Raw genomic sequence first — 22,217 nt, 5'->3', positions numbered from 1 at the left:
AGATGTTAAAGGTTTGTACTCTATAGACCTTCTTTAACCACAACTTCACAAGTTCACATGGTTCCTAATTCCTACTAATTTAAAATATCTCATTATATCAGTATTAATTTAATTCTTCTGTGTTATTCTTTTGTATTTTTTTCAAAACAAGTAATCTGTTCTGATCAATGCAAATTCTTCAAAAATTTACTCTTTTGTAATACTAATTGAATCCATTCCTCTATACTCTTAACTTTTTTTCCCCTAATATTCTAAGAAGAGATATCTTGCACTGAGCGGGAATGGGTCTTACAGACAGGCTATCTGACAAACTCAAAGAGATCAGCAAATTTGAAAGCATATTTCAGTCTTTATAAAATTCTAGAGAGGTCGAAAAGGAAGAAAAGAATTAAAATGCCTCCTGAAAATACTTATAATGGAATAAATATCTAAATAATCATAAGTTGGCAAACTGAACTGGGAAACATGAAGTAAACAGAAAAAGTCTTCAAGCATGTCCTAACACAGTCTGGCTAACCATGCAACTAAAGTTACAGGCAGAAGGGACTGAGTCTTCTAATCAAGGTTTCAGACTGACCAAGCTTACACACCCCAAACTAGCAAACACTTCTGAGAACAGTGACTCACTAGCTGGGGAACTATATTCAAGGTTCTTTTAGCAACAGCAAATTAAAGATTCGCTAAATATGGTCAGTTGGACAAGTTGGTCACTCGCTCACATGTTTCTATCACACCTACACACGGTTTTTTTCAGTTCCTGAAAACAGCATGACATACTGACCTCTTAATTCAATAACAACAACCAAAAACCCCCCGCTTAATTTGATTTAAAACACTTCTTTAAAAGGTAAGTTTTAGTAAGAGTCTATATGGAAATATTAACTTTGGATCATTGTTATGAAATAATACTGAATTCAAGCAACTTTTACTTATCTTTGATCAGTAACAATTTTCTGTACGTGAAATGCCTTATGGTTGATTGGCCCTCTTTATGAGTTTCCTCTCCATGGATTCAACCAGTCACAGACAGAAAATATTCATGGGTAGGAGGACTGTGCTTATACTAAACATGCACAGATTTTTTTTTCTTATCATTATTCCCTAAAATATATAGTACGGCAACTATTAACCTAGTGTTTACATTGTACTGATTATTATAAGTAATCTAGAGATAAGTCAAATGCAAATACTACGCCATTTTAAATAAGGGGTTTGAGTATCCTCAGATTTTAGTATCCCTGGGGGAACCAGAGATGTGGCAAGGCCTGGGAAGAAATGATACCAGTATCATATCACTCTGCTGGTATGGAAGCCTGAGTGAGCCTCCTTCCAACTGGTAAAATGCCCATTATCCAAATTCCAATCCATTCATCATCAGCTCTGGGGACCTTCCAAGAAACCTCTGAACTTTCACCCCTACGGCAAACACTACTAGTTGCCCCTCAATGTCTATTCGTTCTTCTTTTCTTCTATGCTTCAGAAAGACTTGTTAGCTGAGCACAGAGCCATAGTTTGCTGAACTTCACTGGTGAACTATGTCACATTACCTTTTTATGTGCAATGTTCTTGGTACAAACAAAGCCATTGACAACCACAGAATCAAATTTCTTTCCACCTGGGATCTAATGGAATAATTTAAAAACACAAAATAAAATTCAGTGATGAATTGTTAGTATCCAGCCAGATGGATGCTAATATTTCTGTACATTTTTTACTTTAACTACATATATATCCAAATATATATGGAGGACAAGTTGTTCCAGGATATAAATCTTCCTTTCAACTAATGATGAATGGCACCTCAGCATGATTATCTATTATCCTATTCCCTACTTTCTAATATAGTGTTGGAACTCTAGCATTCTCACTGAATAAATTGGTTGCTTTGACAATTAAAACTATTATTTTAAATAGCATAGTGAAAAGTGCACAGTTTTCCATTACTACCTAATTAAACTAATTACCCACTGCTTTTCCTCACAACAGTGACAATAATCTGAGACAAGGCTTTCCTCATAACTGATTCCTTTCTTAAGAAGAGGAAGCAAGAAAGAAAGAAACTATTTTGGGGGTTATTCACCTAACTCACACCTTCAGTCCACCTCTCACTTCCTCTGAGTGGCTTTCATGACCCCTAAGTACACTGCTAACAGAGTAGACACCAAACCTCCCACTAAATCACCCAGCAACCCTCAGGGTAATGACTTTTTACATTAAGACACAAACGCTACCAGACCTGCCTCACTACTAGGATTGGCAGAGTATTAGCAGAGCTCACCTTTTTAATGTGTACAAACTGACGAATATCCATGTCATCATCCTGGTTTTTGACATCAGGTCGGACTGTCTGAACGACCTGGCAGACCAGTGACACAATGATGTCCCTCCAAGATGGTGACAATGAGTCACTATGGAGTAACTGCTGGAGTAGTGCCATCATGTGGTTATGATTAGCTGAACTACAAAAATGTCAGACACATTTTTATAGTTAATACTACCAGATACATAATTCTGAAGACACAAAAGCAGTCTACAAAGAAAGCATTTTAATTACAGCTCACAGATAGACCTACATCAATTTTATTTTCTCAATGTAGCTATACCTTAATGATTTTGTACATATATAAAACCTGTGAATATGTCCAATTAACACATCCCCATTAATTTGCTGAAATGAAATTTTAATAAATTAAAATGCAAACTGATAAGTCCCTTTTAATAAGATATTTCATTAGAAATCAGAATAGGCTTTATCTTCTCAGTAATCTTTGTATTTTTTGCTTTATAAGGAAGAGGAACTACACATATGCCTAAGTTACTGAATGTAAAAACGGACATTTAAAATTTAAAAGCTCTTACAGCAATCTCTCCATGGCTTGTTTTTCCCCATTCTCCTCCCTCAGAAGCTCCAGGTTGTTATGATGCCAGCCCAAAGGTGTGAAAGGTAGCTCTTTGGATTTTTCCTCTACCCGACGATTAAATAAGGATTCTAAGTAAAGTATAAAATATGAAATTATTATTTCATTGACATGTTTTATACCATCTATTCCCATATATAGAAATTACCAACTCTTTTTTGGAAATTTTTTAAGTTAGCCAATATAAAATAAAGGTATAAAGGGCAAAGATATATAATAAATACAAAAATTACATAAAATATGTAATAATAAATATTTATGTACATATATAAATATATTAAAAATATAGAAGCAGGAATTCAAGAGCATAGCTTGTGGTAGAGCACTTGTCTAGCATGCGTAAGACCCTGGGTTTGATTCCTAGCACCACAAAAGAAAGAGAGAAAGAGAAAGAGAGAGAGAGAGATAGAGAGTGTGTGTGTGTGTGTGTGTGTGTGTGTGTGAGTGTGTGTTAGTTGTGTATGTTAATTTCCCCTACAGAATTATAAACTGACTGCATTCAACTGAAATCCGAATACTGGCAGAGCAATATATAATAGTGTGGGCACTAAACTTTCAAGAAAGAAGCTCAACTCAGATATCCCAAAACAGCAGGTGACAATGTAGAAATCTATACAGACAATCCTTCGGGGTGTTTCTTTTTCAATACTGACAGAGACTTTTTAACAAACTTTTTAACAAGAGAGACCTGAAAATAAACTACAAAGAAATATTAAAACATGATATATAACTATTTACACGAAATTTATAAAATCACTAAAATTTTTAAAGAGTGAAAATGAATTGAGAGAAATTCAACAGATAATAAATGCTTTACAGAAAAGATGCTCACTCTAAATAACTGAAGTGACTAAATAAATGGAAAGCAAGGAGACAGGTAATGCTTACAAAAATCCTCTAATCCTTTCCCTTTTAAAGCATACCAATCTAACAAAAAACTTTCACCGAGCAGTACAGCAGTCAACACATAAAAGCATCTGTTCATGATGTGGGAGGTACAGGACCTGCACATTTCAATTATGTAAACAGCCAGTCTATGAACTTCCAGTTGAACCAGATGCTTGGAAGTGAATTTAGAAGGACTGCCAAGTGATGAGATCAGTTCCCTAGTACTAACTTGCCCTACCAGAATTCTCTTTTATCCAGAACTCTGGAAAGGGAACTTCTTCCATCAACCAAGATCTAAATCACAGATTGTTGTGGGCTAACTGGGTATGTTCTTACTCTACAGTAAGCTAAATAAGGAAGGGGTAAGAAAAGGCTTATATTCTTCTATATTCTTTTTCTCCCCAAGAAATTGATCAGCACAGTTAGTTCTTTAGCCTCTTTTGCCTATTTCTTTTCCCAACTCTACATGCAAAAGCAGCATCCTCAAGTGGATGAGATCTGCCAATGGGCTTTTTGATAAAGTTGACAATTAGTGATGATATTACTTAATATTTAATACTGCATTCATGAGGTAGGAAAGTATAAGCTTCCAATGCCTTTAAAAGAATAAAATTCAAAAATTTTTAAAGTTTTTAAACAATTATTTTTCAGATCCTTCTCTCAAACCAAATTTAAGTTTACATTTGTCTTTCAACATTTTCAAAGTCATTATACACATTAAAAACCGTGTTCATGATACTAAACTGATCAAACATATTTTCAGCACTTCTCTGTCAATCAATGTGCTAAACCCCAAGGATTCCTTCCTGAGCAAAGGAAACACCATCCCATAGATAGCTATTGATAAAATTACCTTTGATGAAAGCGTCACTTATTGAGAGCTGTTGTCCTCCAGGGTCAGAAATCAAATACTCTGCATACCAAGGAGAGAACAGAGAGGAGGAAGGAAAAGAAAGACATATGACTATTATGGGCCAGTATAATTATACAGAGAACACACCCACACGCAACAATGTATTACTCATACTAAACTCATCACTGCCCTGCAAATTCAAGAAAGCTTCAGGCTAAAATGCTTTTTTATACTTATCTATGCACTTTGTACCAAACTTAATAAACTTCATAACTCAATAGAACCATGAAACAGTTCACCTTCATTCAAATATAAAATCATCTTTAACATCATTTTTCCAATGGTAAATATTCAGATACCAAAACTGAAAGTTTATGAAAACTGGAATCTTTAGTAATTTGCATAATAAACCTAAAATATTACACTGATTTCTCATATACAACTGTATTTTAATACATTATAATAATGACTGTACACAAGGTAGTTCCCAGAGAAGCCACGTTAGAAAACAATGTAAGATTTTTTTAAATTGCAGAATATAAGCTATAAAACAAATTAATATGAAAGTGACATTGGCAAAGAATAAAGATATAACTCATTAGGTTTTTAATTATTCTTGAATTAGATTTTGTTTTTCAAAAATTCTAACCCAACACTGCCATTTGCCAGAAGGTAACTCCTGAACAGGCTCTGAGTGCATTTAAAAATATCAAACTTTTTATTGAAACCATTTATAAGTGAAACTTATTTCTCTTTACTTCCCTTTGAACTTTCCTCTAAGGTAGGTGACCAAGCATAGCTCAAGTGAGGTTCCTTCTACTATGCAAAGTAAGTCACAACACAGTTTAACGCCTTTAAGGTGAAAGTTTACACAAAATTATTTCCAAGTTCATTTATACACAAATGGGCTTTAAGAGGAACTGTTTATAAGCCAATATGACTGCCTTCCCAACCAGTAAGCAGAGAAAGCATTTTATTTAGAAAATTCAAGTGCACCATGCCAAATACAATAAATAAGACAATGCTATGCTTTATTTCTATACTTTCCTTGCAGAAATGAATAATACTAAATCCTGTTAGTTCAACTAATGTATTGTTCTTTACAGGTCTTACTTTTCACTCTAAAGTTTAAATACAGAGGAGATTCCAGAAATGATGGATTTTCCCCAACAATTTATTATGAAACAATTTAAGTATACAGAAAATATTGCATACTACCCACCTACATTCAACAATTGCTAAGGACCTGCCATATCTGCTTTCTCTTTACATATACATATGCTTTTTTCCTTAACCATTTAAAATCACACATATCAGATTTTACCAATACTTCAACATGCACCTTTTAGAAATAAGGGCATTCTTCTTTGTAGCCACACCACCATTTACAGACTTAAGAAAACTGGTAATATCTTGTTTTTATGGCACAGAGGATCAAATCCAGGGCCTTATGCATGCTAGGCTCTGCCACTGAACTATATGCCCACTCCCTGACAATACTTCAATATCAAAGACCTGGTCTATACTGAAATTTACTCAACTGTCCCCCCAAATGTCCTCAAACATGGAACCAAAAAAGTTCATGCACAGCATTTGGCTGCTAAGCTTATTCATTCTCTTTTAATCTAGAACATATCTCCTACTTTTATTCCTTTCCATGATAAAGAATTTTTAAGCAACCCAGGCCAACTGTCTCTGTGCAATATTCCACAAGTGGATCTGAACAACTGTTCCTCATGTTTAACCTGCTTCACTGCTCCATGTTTTCCTACACATGGGAAATTATATCTGGAGGCTCAAGGGAGCCATCATTTTCACTTTTCTCTCTAGGTCGTACTTAGGATAACTTTCCAAGCGTGGTTCAGAATTCTGCTTGCAACACATAATAAAACACATTTCAATTGTACAACTCTCTAAAACCAATAGTGAAAAATTAATCAAATCAAGATCATAGCTTAACTGTAGCTATTTCAACATATTTTATAAATCCAATTTCTTCAGTCATAAAAGACAGAGGATAATTGATAAAGATTTAATAAGCACTGCCTTTAATTCCAATGAAAAAGATAAAAAGTAGTCAATCCCATTTGTATTTATTTAAAGGGAATGAAAACAGGCAGAAGAATTCTAATCTTTCACACCCTTTTATTCCCCCCCCTCCACACACACACTGGGTATTGAACCCAGGGCCTTACACATGCTAGGTAAGTCATCTACCACTGAGTTATATCTCTATCTCTTTTTATTTTATTTTTATATAAGGTCTCACTAAGTTGCCCAGGCTGGCCTTGAACTTCAGATTCTCCTACCTCAGTCTTCTCAGTACCTGGGATTACAATTGCACTATCATGACCAGCTCATTTTAGAAATCTTTACTTTCTGATAGACTCATTTTAACAACAAAGAGCAAAATATTTTGTAACATTTCAACTTCATAAAGCAAATGGAAAAATAATTCTTGTTAGTATGCTAAAAGCTAGTTAAGAAAAGCAGGGCACAGGGGCACACATCTGCAATTCCAGCAGAGTGTAAACTTGAAAGTGTTGAACAAAAGTAACTACAAATAGACAAAGCCCTACAGTATAACTTAGGAGCATCCTCTTCCTGCTGCTAATATCCTTTTAACATTTGCACACCATTAAAATAAGCTATAAATTAATGTGCTAATATTAATAATGGCCTTGCTGAGCTCCTACATTCCCCAAACATACTATGCTTTTTGTGTGTTTCTCATACAAAAAGTCCATTGTCCAATGGTGAATGTGAGGTGCTAGGGGGTGAAGGAGATGGTGGTCAAAGAATATAAAGTTTCAGTTAAACAGCGGAATAAGTTTTTTGAGATCTATTACACAGGATGATGACTACAGTCAATAATGGTGCATTGTGTATTTCAAAATTGATAAGATAGTAAATTTTAAAGGTTTACACCACAAAAAAATGATAAGGAAATGAGTTGATGGATATGTTAATTAATTTGATTTAATCATTGCACTGTGTACATGTTATAAATCTCTCTGTACCCCATAAACACATACAATTATAATTTGTCAATTCACAAGTTTGAAAAGTTCCAAAACCAGTACTTTAAATGAGTAAATATGATCACTGCCTTCAACTACTTCTTTAATACATTTCAAGTGCAAAACTGTCATTGTTGTCTACAAAGCTATTGAGAACCATCAAATGCCTAACATCATATAAAACAGTATCTATGATATTCTCCTCATCTACGACCTCATATTAACATAAGATGAAAATGGGGTTGTTTTCAAAATGATTTATTTTAGTGAACCAATGCAGCTACCCTTTACCACCAATCCTTTTCAAAACACCACAGTACACACAATTCACTAAACTGTCCTACAATTTTTCCAACTTCCAATACCACATCAAGAAACTACATTTTTAAAAAATGTAACTCATCTATCAATGGAGTCATCTAGACTCTTTCTTACCATACAAAATAATAATCTCTGGCACCATGATCACAGACCCAAATTCTTTCAATAATCTGACATGTAGTCTGCCTACACTTGGCAACAGACTCAACTGAAAATAGTAGGACATTCTCTATCTCTTTTCTCTCTTGGGCTTTACTTTCCCCTTAACCATGTATTATTTCCTACCATGACAAATCTTGAAAGAAAAAGAAAAGCTTCTTTCAGTCATCAATATTATGTTGATTTCCCTAAATAATCTGCTTAATTTTTCTTTCTTGCTACGGCAGTACATATTTTCTCAGATATCCCAGGCATTTTCTCCAGCTGTTAGTGCCATCTGGACTGCTATCCTGTCATTTTTTTTAAGAGTGCTTGGTCCCTCTTTCAGATTCATCATCATAGTAATGTTGCCACTCACAACTTTTGCAGACAATCTTTTTAAAGGTTTGAGATCAAAGAAGTTTCATAGGAGTATAATGACCTCAACTGCAGGTGTGTCCTTTTATTTTCCCTGGAAAATGTGAGGTTGTACTATTAAAAAGTCATTATTGGAACCTCCTGTTCCATTCCCCGCTCACCACTCTGAAGTTAGGTTTCCTAAAGTACATGTGTGACTGTGCTCAGCACTATGTCCTTTGCCATTATGAATTCTATGATGATAGATCACTTTCTTCAAGATTTTCAAAACTTCTTTAACTTTCCAAGAGGTGAAAGCATCAGCAAATCTCAAATATATTTTATATTCTTTTAGTGTAATGAAACTGGAATATTCTGCCTCTAACCCACATCTGTAAATTAATATTCAAAAGCATCTTAATATCCTCCAAGTGACAGTTAATTCTCAAACAACTGTCATGTCTGCTTTGCTGTTCTTTCATACTCACCCAAATTTTCTCCATCTTTTCTCCAATTTCTGTTTTGAGGATTTCCATAAAGATGTATTCCTTACTTATGCTCATTGCTAGGCAAATCTTTCCCACTGCCTAAATTTCTTATTTTTAAATAAGATACATCTTATTATGGTAATTCTTAAAGACAATTTACCACATCTTGACAAGAGAAAAGTGTTTTAGAAATGTAATTTGTTTCAAATTATTTTAATATAGGTGGTTTAAGTTCAGAAATTCCCATTTCTGGTATTTTTTTAAGTTCAAAACAGAGAGGAGCAAAGAATTAAGCAAGCAGTTCAGAGACAATTCAACCTTAGAGAACTAAATGTTTAAAATTCAAATTCAGGTAAAATCGTGGAATAACGTATTTTATCTTTATAATAATGACTTTTCAGTTATTATGACATGATAAACTCCCACAGTTACTTTTTTTCATTTATTTACTTTTACATAATGCCATGTTAGGGCTATAATTTAGATTGCTTTAAATTATATCCAATAATGTAAACCTCACCATTTTTTTAAAAGGCATTTTTAAAAAGGCATTTTATTTCTTATGTGCTGCTATCTTAGATTTTAGAAATAGTTCATCTTATTTTTCCTTTTATATCAAATGTCTTTAGAATATGGCCATTATTGTTTTTAAATCAACAGACTAAAACATCAAATAAGATAGCTAAAAATAACAAATGAATTCATTTTTTATTAGATTTTTCAAATAAATATACCATATGTATATTAGGCCTTTTAAACTGTAGTAGAAAGATGTTTTAAATGTGTGAATAATTTCCCCCAATCTAGTTCAATCATCTAAACGGGTTTAGAGACATACTATGTTATTACAAAATAGCATAGGCAAATAGGCTTTAAAATGTTAAATGAAGAAAGAAAAAAGAATAGAGCAGAACATCCATGTTATAAATGCAAAGAAATGCCACCTTGGAAGTTGCACATTATGGGAAGAGCAGTCAGATGTAGACTTTTAAAGACTACAAGCTTTAAACTGGGCATGGTGGTACTGAGGGAAAAAACAAGAAACAAAAAGAACCAAAAAGGTGTAGGGAGGAGGTGTGGGGAAAATGAGAAAGGGTGAAACAAAACCCACATCAAATCCCCTCAGCCATACTGGGACAGAGGAAGCCAGAAGGACAAGCTGGCATGAGATCCTATGGCCCAGCTCTCCAGCCTGTTTGGATTCCAGATGGTGACTACCTCCTACCTTTTTGGTCAGCAGGGTGAGGGGGCACATGTGGGTACTTGGAGGGCTTCTTGATATGGAAGTTCACGTTGTCCAGCTCCACGTTCAGGCTGATAGATGCAGCTGAGTCACTGTCCACTGTGGACTGGAAACTGCTGACTGAGGTGCGCTTGCTAGGACTGGCAGAATCTTTTAGTGTTGGGGAGGGGAAAGAAATATAGGGAGAGGAGGGGAGTAAAAATGGGTTTTATCAGGGTATTGGAGGAAAGGAGAAAAATGTTTTTTTAATATACAAGCCCAATGTGCAATACCAAAATGGATACAGTATTTTCATGTACTTCTGTGTAGACTTATAAAATTTGAACAAATTAAATACAAAATCAATTTTTAAAATGAATGAGTTTTGGAGGTTCTGCAGAAAGAAAGTCTGATATCATAGGGAAGAGGTGAGAAAGTTGTCTGCTGCGATATTATTTGCTCAGAGTTATTTTTAAGCTGCTGCAAACTAAAGACTACAGTAAAATCTGAAAACATCAGTTGCCTAACAAGTTAGTATCTCAAGAAAATACTGTATCTAAGACAAGGATTGCTACTAGATGCTTACATCTGATTGAAGCCATAAATTTTTAAAGTAGAATTTTTTTTAACAGAATAAACAAGACACACATTTTATCATACACACATAATGATCCATAAAAACTAAAATGTTAGAAAGTCAAACTCACTAGCCAAATTATCGTCACCTTCTTCAGCTATCTGTTCTGTGTCGCTGTCATCAAACTTTATGTCTTTAAACCAGGATGGCTCAGAGTGTCCCTCCACAGAGTTCACCGAGTCACTGTCTGGAGAAGGTGTCTCAGAAAATTCTGTACTCTGAAAACATCAAGACAGGATCCAAGCAACTGATCCTCAATGGTAATGATGTTGGGGGGTATCACATAACAGATAAATTGTACCCAATACTTTTATAAACCTAACAACTGAATAAATTCATCTTAAAAAATAAAAAATAAGCTATGAAATATTATACTGGTAATTCCACTGTTAAAATTGTAATTTTTGTTAATTAGAAGTCTTAGGTAGTATGTCATAAACAAAATATTACTTTGATATAGATTTTACAGGGTTTTATATCATCCTTTAGTTCTCGGAGTGAAGACTGCCTAGCATCTAGTCTAACCCTGGGCAAGCTCTGGAACAGATCCTGAAAAATAACTGTCACACTTTAATAAATTACACACCAGTCTTAAGGGTCATTTCTAACTACTGAGTTGCCAATTTTAGGTGCTAGAAGTGTGTCTCAGTGGTAGACCACTTGCCTGGCAGGGGTAAGGACATGGGTTTAATCCCTAATACCTCAAAAAAATTCAAAGAAAAGAAAGAAAAAGTTATTTATTTCATATACACACACACAACAAATACATTTAGTGTATGTGTATGTACTTTATATATGTAAATACACATATATAGCTATATAAATAAAGAATAAAGTATTTTTTAAAATTTCTATCTTTAAGTAATTTTCATTTCCCTTGAATTACAAAAATATATTATTTTACCATTAGCACACAATTTAATAGTGCTAAGAGTCAAAATCTATTTCTATTAACTTTCAATTTTTCAATCATTTTGTTACATACATGCCACTCCCTCTTAGTTCTAAAAACACAAACAGTATAGTTGAAAGCCATTAAATGACAAGTTAACTATAATACTACAAAGCCAAGTTAAGCAAAGCCACACCAAATAAAGTATTCAATCCTAATAGTGGGTTTTCATCACTATTACCCACTTAAAAAAAAAGGATATATAAAAAGGAAAAAACAGCTACTCGTATAGCTCAGTACAAAAAAAGTTGTAACTTTCCTTAAACAGCAGGGAAAATCTATTAGAAAAAAAAGTTTCTTTGGTTAATTCAATTACTTTTTATTCTCACTGATGAAGAAAGACTACAAAACAAGCTTGTTACATTCTCATTAGCAGTAAACAATGAAAGTTACCTGCAGTGGTCTGTAGAGCGCATACTCATCCCTGAAAAGCTGGTCATGATGACTAACACAATCTAGCCAACGTCCATCAACCATTGCTTGTCCAATTGCTATAGCTTGTGCCCTGAATCAACAGCAACAAAAATGAAATATTTTAAAAGTCAGTCAGAATAATTTTACAGAACAAGACACAATCCTTTTTTTTTTTTTTTTAAGTTCAATCAGAGTTGGAATTTCAAATTGTCCTTGGATAGGTAAAGGATAAAACAAGAGACTGTAGGCAAATTAAAAAATTCCTCAAGATACCATAGTAAAGGATAAGCACCTATGGCAACGCAGTCCTAGAAAAGCCTAATTTTAATTACAGTCAAGTAATTAAATGCATACACACCCCTCTCCTTAATGGAAGAGTAAAAACATGCTAAAAACAGCATGACTCCTGTAAAGAACTTATAGTCTGTATGAGAAAACACTAAATATTACAAATATAGATTAAAAATATGTGTGTGTATATGAAAGAAACACAATCAACACATTTTATTATGTGGCATTTCAGTTTATAAAGCACTTAGTCAACATTATTTTATTTCTCCCCCAGTTTATTCACAGGACCAAGATATTTTTCCCATGTTGGAACTAAAGGGTCAAAGTCACAAAAAGATTGAATAATTTAATTAAAGGCACAAAGCTACAGAGATACACCAAGAATTAGAATCCAATGCTTCACACTGTTTAAAGCTATTTCTCTCTTTACTAATTTAGACATTTGTTTCTTATAAGAGGAGAAGCAGCTAATCTGAGCAAGTTGTAAAACCTAGGGGAATATGTTAATCTGAAAGGCTATATGTCCTTTCTGTTATTCTTTTGATTTGTGTTATTCCAGGCTTGGCTTATAAATCCAATTCTCAATACAGGTTGTAATGTCTAGATTACAGAACAGTAACAGAAAATTCTTTTGACCTTAGAATCTAGCTACATTCTCCAATCTTGCTTTACTAAAGAGATCTATGTTTGGGGAATTACTGCATGCTCCTATTTTTAATAAGATAAACTGACATCCCCCCGCCCCCTGCAACTATTTTCTACTGGAAGGAAAGTTAATACATTAAAAAAAAGTCAAAAGTCAAATACATTTAAAAAAAAAAAAAAAAAAAAAAGGAAATCTTATTCACAAAGAAATGTGTTATCTCTATCTTCAAATATGTGTTCTCATTCAAAATAAATTAACAAATAATATCAAAACCTCTTTCTTAAGAGCACAATACCTGGTAGCAATGTGTCCATTTCGGATTAGCCAGTTAACCAATTCCTTTCCTACAATGCAATTGGGATGGGTTCTCAGCCAGTACCGGTGATCCTGAAACTCCATTCCACTACTATGATGACAGATTTTTTTCCACAGGTCCTTTAACTGAACACTGTCCTGCAATTCATTAAGAGCAAGTGTTACTCCTGAGAAAGATACTATCTACCTTTTCAGATGCTTTCCTGTGATTTTCATATTCATAAAAGGAACTTTGATTTGGATTTCTTTAAAGCAGCTAACTGGTATGATTTAATATAAATGATGCATACATGGGCAACAGCTTGAGTTCAGTTCATCTAATTCCAAGCATAACTTTTTCTCTTAAAAACCAAGTACCACTTTTTTGGATCAATGGCACACATTATCCATCTCTTAGTTAAGTACAAAATATACTCTTCTTTTTTGGAAATGGGATAAGGGTGGATGATGACAACAGGCAAATCACAATAACCGAGGATAACCATTCCCAGTAGCCTTCCTTCCACCAGATTCATTCCATACTTCTCTGTTCTATCCAACTGCTAGGTAAATTTTCCTAAAGAAAGGCCTTCAGTGAATTACTTCCTACTCAATAAAAACTTTATCAACATTTCTCAGCAACTATAGGTTCAAATCTAAACCTCAGTGATGGAATTCATTGCCTTTCACTGGGTAGTCCCAAACAACTCCATTCTCACTATCCACAGCCTCCAACTTAAACTCTCTCCCAGTTAATAAATCCTACTTTATTTAGTCCACAGAAAATGCCATGCTTATTCTTACTTCTATACCTTTCCTTACACCTTTAAAATAAGATTCACTTTCTTTTTTTCCAAACCCATTCCATCCTTCAAATCATCCAGCTCAATACCTTTTCTTACACCCTCACTAATTAATGACCAATTTTTAAAATTTTATAAAACATATAGCCGTATCATTCATGACACTTTTTTTTAGTATTAAGATATACATCTATTTATTTTACCATTAAAAACCTTCCCATTGATCTGATTTCTACCTCCTCAATTAAAAATTGAGGACAGAAATCATATCTTCTATTTCTTTGAATCACTCTGAGAACTGAACACAGGATTTTATAGATAAGCAAATGGAAGAAACTAATTATTATCCTACATAAACATAGAATTAAATGTCTGAAGGGCTTCCCACGTGTATAAGAAACATGTTTCAAAGTTTAAACAGCAAGCTGGAATCTAAGAGCTAAGCTCTCTTATTATATAAGAAACTGAATTCTGATCTTGCCAGAAGAAAGGCATAAAGAACATATTAATGCAGTAAGTGAGAAAGAATCCTTGCACCAGTTTCTCAGGTGATTTGAGTAAAAATTTAAAGTAATTATTTCTGTCTAATTGATATTCTATTTCATTTATATGTTTCTTTAAAAATTTCAGAGAGGTAAACATCCTTTATGATGAAAACTAGCAATGGGTCAAAGACAGTGTACTGGTACCAGAAGAATTTTTCGTTCATCTTCAGTGGTCTCTGTCCTCACATATGTTCGGTTAGCCTGGGGACTGACAGAGGTCTCAAATGAAGGTACCATAGGAGAACCAGATCGATCCAATGACAGGTTAGTAATGCTGGCTGATCTGGAAACAAAAATAAAAAGTAAAATAACAGTTGTAAATTCTTCATCTATAAATAGGATTGCAGTGAATATTCATACTTAAATGCTTACCTGCCAATGTTAAGTGCAATATTATTTTTTTATTGATTCTATTTAGTTATACATGACAGTAGAATCCATTTTGATATAATTATACAAGCATGGAATGTAGTTTATTCAAATTAGGACCCTAGTCTTAAGGATGTACATGATGGTGAGATTCACTATGGTGTATTCATGTATGTATATAAGAAATTTATGTCAGATTCATTCCACTGTCTGTCTTTTTCTTATCCTTCTTCCCTTCCTATCATTCCCCTTTGTCTAATCCAATGAACTTCTATTCCTCCCCTTCTACCCTCCTATTGTGGGTTAGTTTCCACATATCAAAGACCTCTGGTTTTGGGAAATTAGCCTATTTCATTTAGCATGATAATCTCCAGATGAACCCATTTACTGGCAAATGTCACAGTCATTCTTCTTTATAGCTCAGTAATATTCCATTGTGTATATATACCATATTTTCTTTATCCATTCATCTGTTGAAGGGCATACAGGTTGACTACACAGCTTAGCTATTGTGAATTGTGCTGCTATGAACATTAATGTAGCTGCATCACTGTAGTATGCTGATTTTAAGTCCTCTGGGCATAAACCAAGGAGTAGCATAATGGGGTCAAATAGTGGATTCATTCCAAGTTTTCTGAAGGAATCTCCGTACTGCTTTCCAGAGTGGTTGCACCAATTTTTAGTCCCACCAGCAACGTATGAGTGTACCTTTCCTCCCACATCCATGCCAGCATTTATTGTTACTTGTATTCTTGATAACTACCTGGAGTGAGATGAAATCTCAGTGTAGTTTTAATTTCTATTTCTCTAACTGCTAGATATGAACACTTTTTTGTTGTTGTTGTTGGGTGCTGAGGATCGAACCCAGGGCCTTGTGCTTACAAAGCAAGCACTCTACCAACTGAGCTATTTCCCCAGCCCCATGAACACTTTTTAATATATCGTTGACCATATTTCTTCTTTTGTGAAATATCTGTTCATTCCTTTGTCCATTTATTGATTGGGTTATTTGGTTTTTGTGCTGTTAAGTTTTTTGAGTTCTTTGTATATCCTGGAAATTAACACCCTAAATGAGGTGCAGATGGCAAAGATTTTCTCCCATTCTATAGACTCTCTCTTCACACTCTTGATTATTTCCTTTGCTAAGAAGCAGCTTTTTAGTTCGATGCCATCCCATTTATGGATTTAAGGGCAATCTAAATGCAACATCTGTCTCCCTACTGATCACCAGGGTTGATTCAGCTGATCTGGCTGTCTAGGTGGGTGCCCCCTTACTCCCTCACCACTCTTGGTGTGTCCTTTCCATTGTGTCATCAATCAAAGAAGATGTCCTTCCCCAACAGAGGAGGGCAATTCTTCAGTAAAGGGTACACTAGTAGCTGCACTGCCCTCCTAGAACCTCCAAATAAGTTTTCAAAGGCACTTTTAAAAGTAGATATGATGATTATGTACAACATCACCACTGGGAAAAATAGGAAAAGGATACTCAAACTGTACTATCTGTGCAACTTCTATGTGAATCTAAAATCACTTGAAAGTAAAAGAGAGTAGAAAGTAATTATGGAAAGATTACAGGAAAATAATTATATAGTTCACATATCAGTAATATTTCAAAGGAAGTGGATGTAAGTGCTTCTTGTTAAAAATGTTAGAAACTGGGGGGGTTATAGAGATACATAAAGAATGAGAACTAAATGTAGAAATAATATTACAAATCACGGTCAAAAAACTAGAGTTCAGAGATCAAATTCACCCTGCCTCCTGTTTTTGTACAGCATAGAGAACAACAATTCTGAACCCCAGGTGATATGCTATGTTCAAATAAAGAATTCCTCTTTTCTCACTAGCAAACCTATATTTAAAATAGTGCCCCAGTTATTATTATATTTTCATTTCATCAGTTAAAAAAAAAAAAACTAGTGAATATTTGTTTCTGCTCATGACTTTCATCCTTAATTTTGCCTCTGGGCAGTTACCAGACAAATGACTTATAAGTGGATTATCAACAGAATCAAGCAAGTTTTTTATTTAAAAAAAATATGTAGCTAAAATTTACTTAGCTTCTATCTAGAAATTTTTTTTTTAAATTTAGCTTACAAATAAAGGATAAAAGGCAGAAGCATCTGTGTGTTAGAGACTATGTAACCCATTTGTTAAGGCAATGAATGGGTTTATTTAATCCTCACGATATTGTATAGAGTAGATATTTATAGTTCCATTTTATAGATAATGAAATCCAGATTCAGACCTTTAGTCAATTTTAGGGTAACTCAGCTAATAAGCATAAGAACTGCCATTCAAAACTAGGTCTCAAAAGACAAACCATCTTCTTTTCAGTATAAAGATAAAAATATTTTTTAATAACTTAAGAAATTATTCAGAGATTTAGCAGAAAGTCATTAATTGTCAATGGGAAACAACTATATCAAATAACCTTTAAGCATTTTTTTTAAAATAATCAGGTATTCACTTATTAGTATATTCTTTTAGGTCAAAGATTATCATTATGTCGTATTCGATTTAAATCTCTTTTCCAATGGTGGCACTGGTTCATGCATTCTGCCTTTGTCTAACATTCTAAACACATAATCTATTACAGTGGCAGTAAGAATAAAAGCAAATTGGTTAATTTTGCTGTCAAAAGCTCTAATTAATATGCTAGTGGCAAGAACACTGATGAAAATTATAAGCATAAGGGCTGCCATTCATTGAATAAATTACATCTCTCCAAAAGACCTTCATTAATCTTAGTACTACTTCAAAACACATGAAAATATATTGTAAATTACACAACTATCTCTTTGACTGTGTACATGCCCACAGGAATACTGTAATTTATATTATCTTTTTAAAACTCTCCACATCCCTCTGCTGTATTTCCTTCCTTCTCTTTATAGCAAAACTCCCAATTCCAATTATTTTTCCATCCTATTTTAAACACCAACCAACCCACTGAAATTAACTATTATGCTTTAAACTCATCGTACTTAACATTTCAGCAATTGAACTCTTCCCTCCTTGAAAACCTTTCTTCACTTGTCTACTAGCACAAACACCACTCACTGACCTAGTTCTCCGCTCACCTCAATGGCCTCACCATCTCCTTCTCCTTTTCTTGGTCGTCTTCACTTCCCAATTCTTAGTCCCTGGTCCTATTTCCTCTCTTTTCACACTCACTTTACTGATGATCCCCATCCAGGTTCACAATCTTAAATACCATTCACATAATGATGACACCTAGATTTATATCTCCAGCCTGTATCTCTTCCCTAAATTTTGGATTCATATATCCAACTGTCTATTTGACAGCTCTCTTGGATCTCTAGAAGGTCTGTCAAATTCAGTATGTCTAAAACCAAACTGTTTGGTATTGGGCCACACGCCTATAATGCTGGCAATTCCAGAGTCTAAGGCAAAAGGATCACAAGTCTGAGGTCAGCCTCAGCAACTCAGTGAGACCATTCCTCAAAATAAAAAATAAAAAGGGCCAGGAATGTAGCTCAGTGGTAAAGCACCCCTGAGTTCAATTCCCAGTACCAAAATAAATAAAATCAAACTGTTACTCCCAGTCTTCCTCTATCTCAATAGATAGCAATTCCAACTGCTCAAGTAAAAAATCTGAGTCATCTTTGAATTCTCTTTCTGTTGTAGTCTACATTCAACTGAACAGCAAATGTAGTTATGTCTACAATCAAAATGTATCTAGAATCTATTTCTCATGTATCCCCCTCCCCCACTCCTATACTTATCTAAATCAATTTTCTTTCTACAAGCTTTCCAAGTGGTCTACCTGCTTCTACTCTTATGTCCTACAACCTACTCAACAGAGCAGCCAGAATGCTCCTTGCAAAATAGTTAAGATCGTGTCATCCTCCCATCTTCCCATTCAAAAAACTCTCCATTCATTCTACTCTTATAAAGTAGATGGTCAACTAATAATTGTAGACGAAATGATGGAACTAGAAAGTCATCATTTTGTAAAGATCAGAGTAACATGTAATTTGAGCAAGAACCATAAATGGATGCTAAAATAATGAATGAAGGACATGTAAAAAGCAGACTACTTATACAGTCTCAAAGTAGCTCCCCACATATCACCTATTAATTACAAGTGAAAAGATGGTAACTACTTTATAGTGAAAAAACTTAGGATACAACTTTAGCCAAGAAATCAAGTCAACATCACCAGTGACATTATCCTTTCTAACATGCAAGACTTAGGGCACACCACTTACACAGTATTTCTATGCTTTCCCAAAAATGCATAGCCTAGCCAGGTGGTGTGGCACATGCCTGTAAGCACAGTGGCCTGGGAAGCTAAGGCAGGAACAAGTTTGAAGCTAGCTTCAGCAACTTAGAGAGGCTGTAAGCAAACTGGCAAGATCCTGTCACTAAATAAAAATGCAAAAATGGATGGAGATGTGTCTCAGTGGCCAATAGCCCCTGGGTTCAATTGCCAAACACACACACAAACCTATTATCTTATCATGAGGAAACATGTGACAAATCCAAACAGATGGGCCTTTTATTTTTTGACACTATGAAAAATAAAGAAAGCAAACTGTTACAGTAAAGAAGATCAAGACATGACAATTAAATGCAATGCATGATCCTGGACTATATCACGGACTGAGGGAAATTAGTACAAAGGTCATTACTAGGACTACTGGCAAAAACACGGGATACATACAAGATATTAGATAACAGAAATTTCTTACCATTACAATGTTCTGAAGTTATACATGATTATGTAAGGGACCTTAATTGTTCTAAGGAAACACACTTAAATATTAATAAAGAATGAGACTTCCTCTTTCTTGTCTGACATGTAAGAATCTTAGAAATCTTTACTCTGTCCTAATAACCAATAAGCTAAACAAACTGAGAAGTCAGCAACCCTTCATAGATCTGTCAGACAAATGAGATCACATGACAAACTGCTGCTCCAATCATGAGACAGACAGGTACATACACAGAATCACAATTTACTGGAGCAGAAACTCACAAGTAGAAACTTTCCTGAAAAAGAACACTGTTTAGGTAGAAAAACCTGAACTATAACTGACAAATTCCAGGCAGCTCAGTGTGAACAAGCCTGAAAACTTGAAAACTCTAGGCGAGCCAAGTATTAGGGAATGGGGCATGCATTTGTGAGTTTCACTTTCAGGAGTTCTACCAGGTCCTCATGGTGAATGTCAAAGAAAAAGTCCTCCAGTTTCCCCCGAGCAGGGAAAAAATAACAATTTTTACATGTGCCAGATCTTTTTAATAATGCCTACCTTGAGGAGAAACTATTTTATTAGAGCCTAACCTAGTAAAATTTCAGAGCTTAACCCCCACCCCAGGGGAAGAGAAATACCCAATTCCAGTCCCCTCTAAATCTTCCATGTAGACGAAGAGAAATACACAACTCTAGACTCCTCCAACCACCCTTTTCCACCTAAGGAGGGCAAAGGAGGGGATACAAGGATGGAGGGACAGGGATGGAGAAGTGCTTACAAAGTTTACAGTCCCAGGGCACAAGCTCACCGAAAGACTGAGACAATCAAGAAAGTATAAAGTATAAAGATACTTCCCTTCACCTCATGCCTTATTATTACAAGACTAAAGAAAGGTCTACTTACTACAGTTTCTTTTATCTAGTACATCATGTCCAGCTATCAACCCACAAGGCATACTAAAAGGCAAGAAACCAGTTTGGAGATATGGAACAAATATGAGAAAAATATCAGATATGGCACAAGTGTTGGAATTATCAGTGCAAGAATGTTTAACAACACTTGCATGAGAACTAAATGAGGAAAACTATAAAACATGAATAAAAGAAATTAATGAATAGATGGAAAGATATTTCATGAATAGGAAAACTCAATATTGTCAACATGTCAGTTTCTCCAAATTTGGCTCTATAGATTCAGTACAATACCAATCAAAATCCCAGCAAGTGACTTTGCAGACACTGAAAAAGTAATTCTAAAGATTATAAGGAAGAGGCAAAACATCCAAAATAGTCAACACAATATAAAAGGAGAAAGTTGGAAACATGATACAATCTGACTTTAGGAACTTACTATATAAAGTCACGATAATCAAGACAATAGTATTGGTAAAAGAATAGTCAAATAGATCAACAAAACATAAAAGAGCCCAAGAATAGACTCACATAAATAGTCAACTGATCTTTGACAAAGGAACGAAAGTAATACAAAGGAGCAAAAATAATCTTTTCAACAAGTTTTGAATCTGAAAACTCAACTATCCTCCCAAATATAAAAAAAATAAATCTAGAAAAGGACCTGAAACCCTTCACAAATTAACTTAAAATGGATCATAGACCTAAATGTAAAATGCAAAACTCCTGGAAAATAACACAAGAGAAAACCTAGATGATCCTGGATATGGTAAATTTCATTAAATTCTTCTGCTCTGCAAAAGACAATGTCAAGAAAATGAAAAGACAAGCTGTACAATGGGAGAGAATATTTGCCAAAGACACATCTGGATAAAGGACTATTATCCAAAACACAAAGAACTCTAAAAACGCAACAATATGCTAGGTGTGGTAGTACATGCCTCTAATTCCACCAACTCAGGAGGCTGAGGAAGGAGGATCACAAGTAGAGGCCAGCTTCAGCATGTTGACTGCCTCAAAATAAAAAATAAAAAGAAATGGGCAGTAGGGCTGATGATGTAGCTCAACAGTAAAGCACCTGGGTTTGATGTTCAATTCCCAGTAATGCAAAAAAAAAAGGTTTTTTTAAATTAATATTAAGAATTAAAAAACAAAATGTTTTTGCTGTATTCTAAAATAAAACAAATTGCTTCCAATTTTTTAAAAGTGAACAATAAGAAAATAAACAAACTAATTACAAAATGGGCAAAAGATTTTGATACCTCACCAAAGAAGATATACAAACAGCAAGAAGGCATATAAAAAGATATTCAACATATGTCATTAAAAATGGCAAATTAAAACAATAATGAGATACCACCACACACCTATAACATTGGCCCAAACCTAAAACACTGGCAACACCAATACTGGTATCACATGGAGCCAG

The 22,217-nt window shown here is 34.4% G+C and overlaps 1 protein-coding gene across 6 annotated transcripts in view; it reads right to left on the bottom strand.

Annotated features, from left to right (window-relative positions):
* The window catches only part of PIKFYVE (phosphoinositide kinase, FYVE-type zinc finger containing), a 124,881-nt gene that overhangs the window by 33,712 nt on the left and 68,952 nt on the right, over positions 1-22,217 (bottom strand). For all 6 annotated transcript variants that reach the window (XM_079133159.1, XM_079133160.1, XM_079133162.1 and 3 more), the window contains 9 exons: positions 14,932-15,070; positions 13,441-13,598; positions 12,188-12,299; positions 10,913-11,060; positions 10,209-10,376; positions 4,660-4,719; positions 2,860-2,989; positions 2,279-2,459; positions 1,548-1,622 (listed from right to left, as the gene is read on the bottom strand). In XM_079133159.1, the coding sequence (XP_078989285.1) occupies positions 1,548-1,622; positions 2,279-2,459; positions 2,860-2,989; positions 4,660-4,719; positions 10,209-10,376; positions 10,913-11,060; positions 12,188-12,299; positions 13,441-13,598; positions 14,932-15,070 (1,171 nt within the window). The remainder of the gene's footprint in view (positions 1-1,547; positions 1,623-2,278; positions 2,460-2,859; positions 2,990-4,659; positions 4,720-10,208; positions 10,377-10,912; positions 11,061-12,187; positions 12,300-13,440; positions 13,599-14,931; positions 15,071-22,217) is intronic.

Source organism: Sciurus vulgaris (assembly GCF_902686455.1).
Source record: "Sciurus vulgaris genome assembly, chromosome: 3".
Lineage (NCBI taxonomy): Eukaryota > Metazoa > Chordata > Mammalia > Rodentia > Sciuridae > Sciurus > Sciurus vulgaris.
The sequence above is the reverse complement of the archived record's forward strand: the minus strand, read 5'-3'. Positions and strand labels throughout refer to the sequence as shown.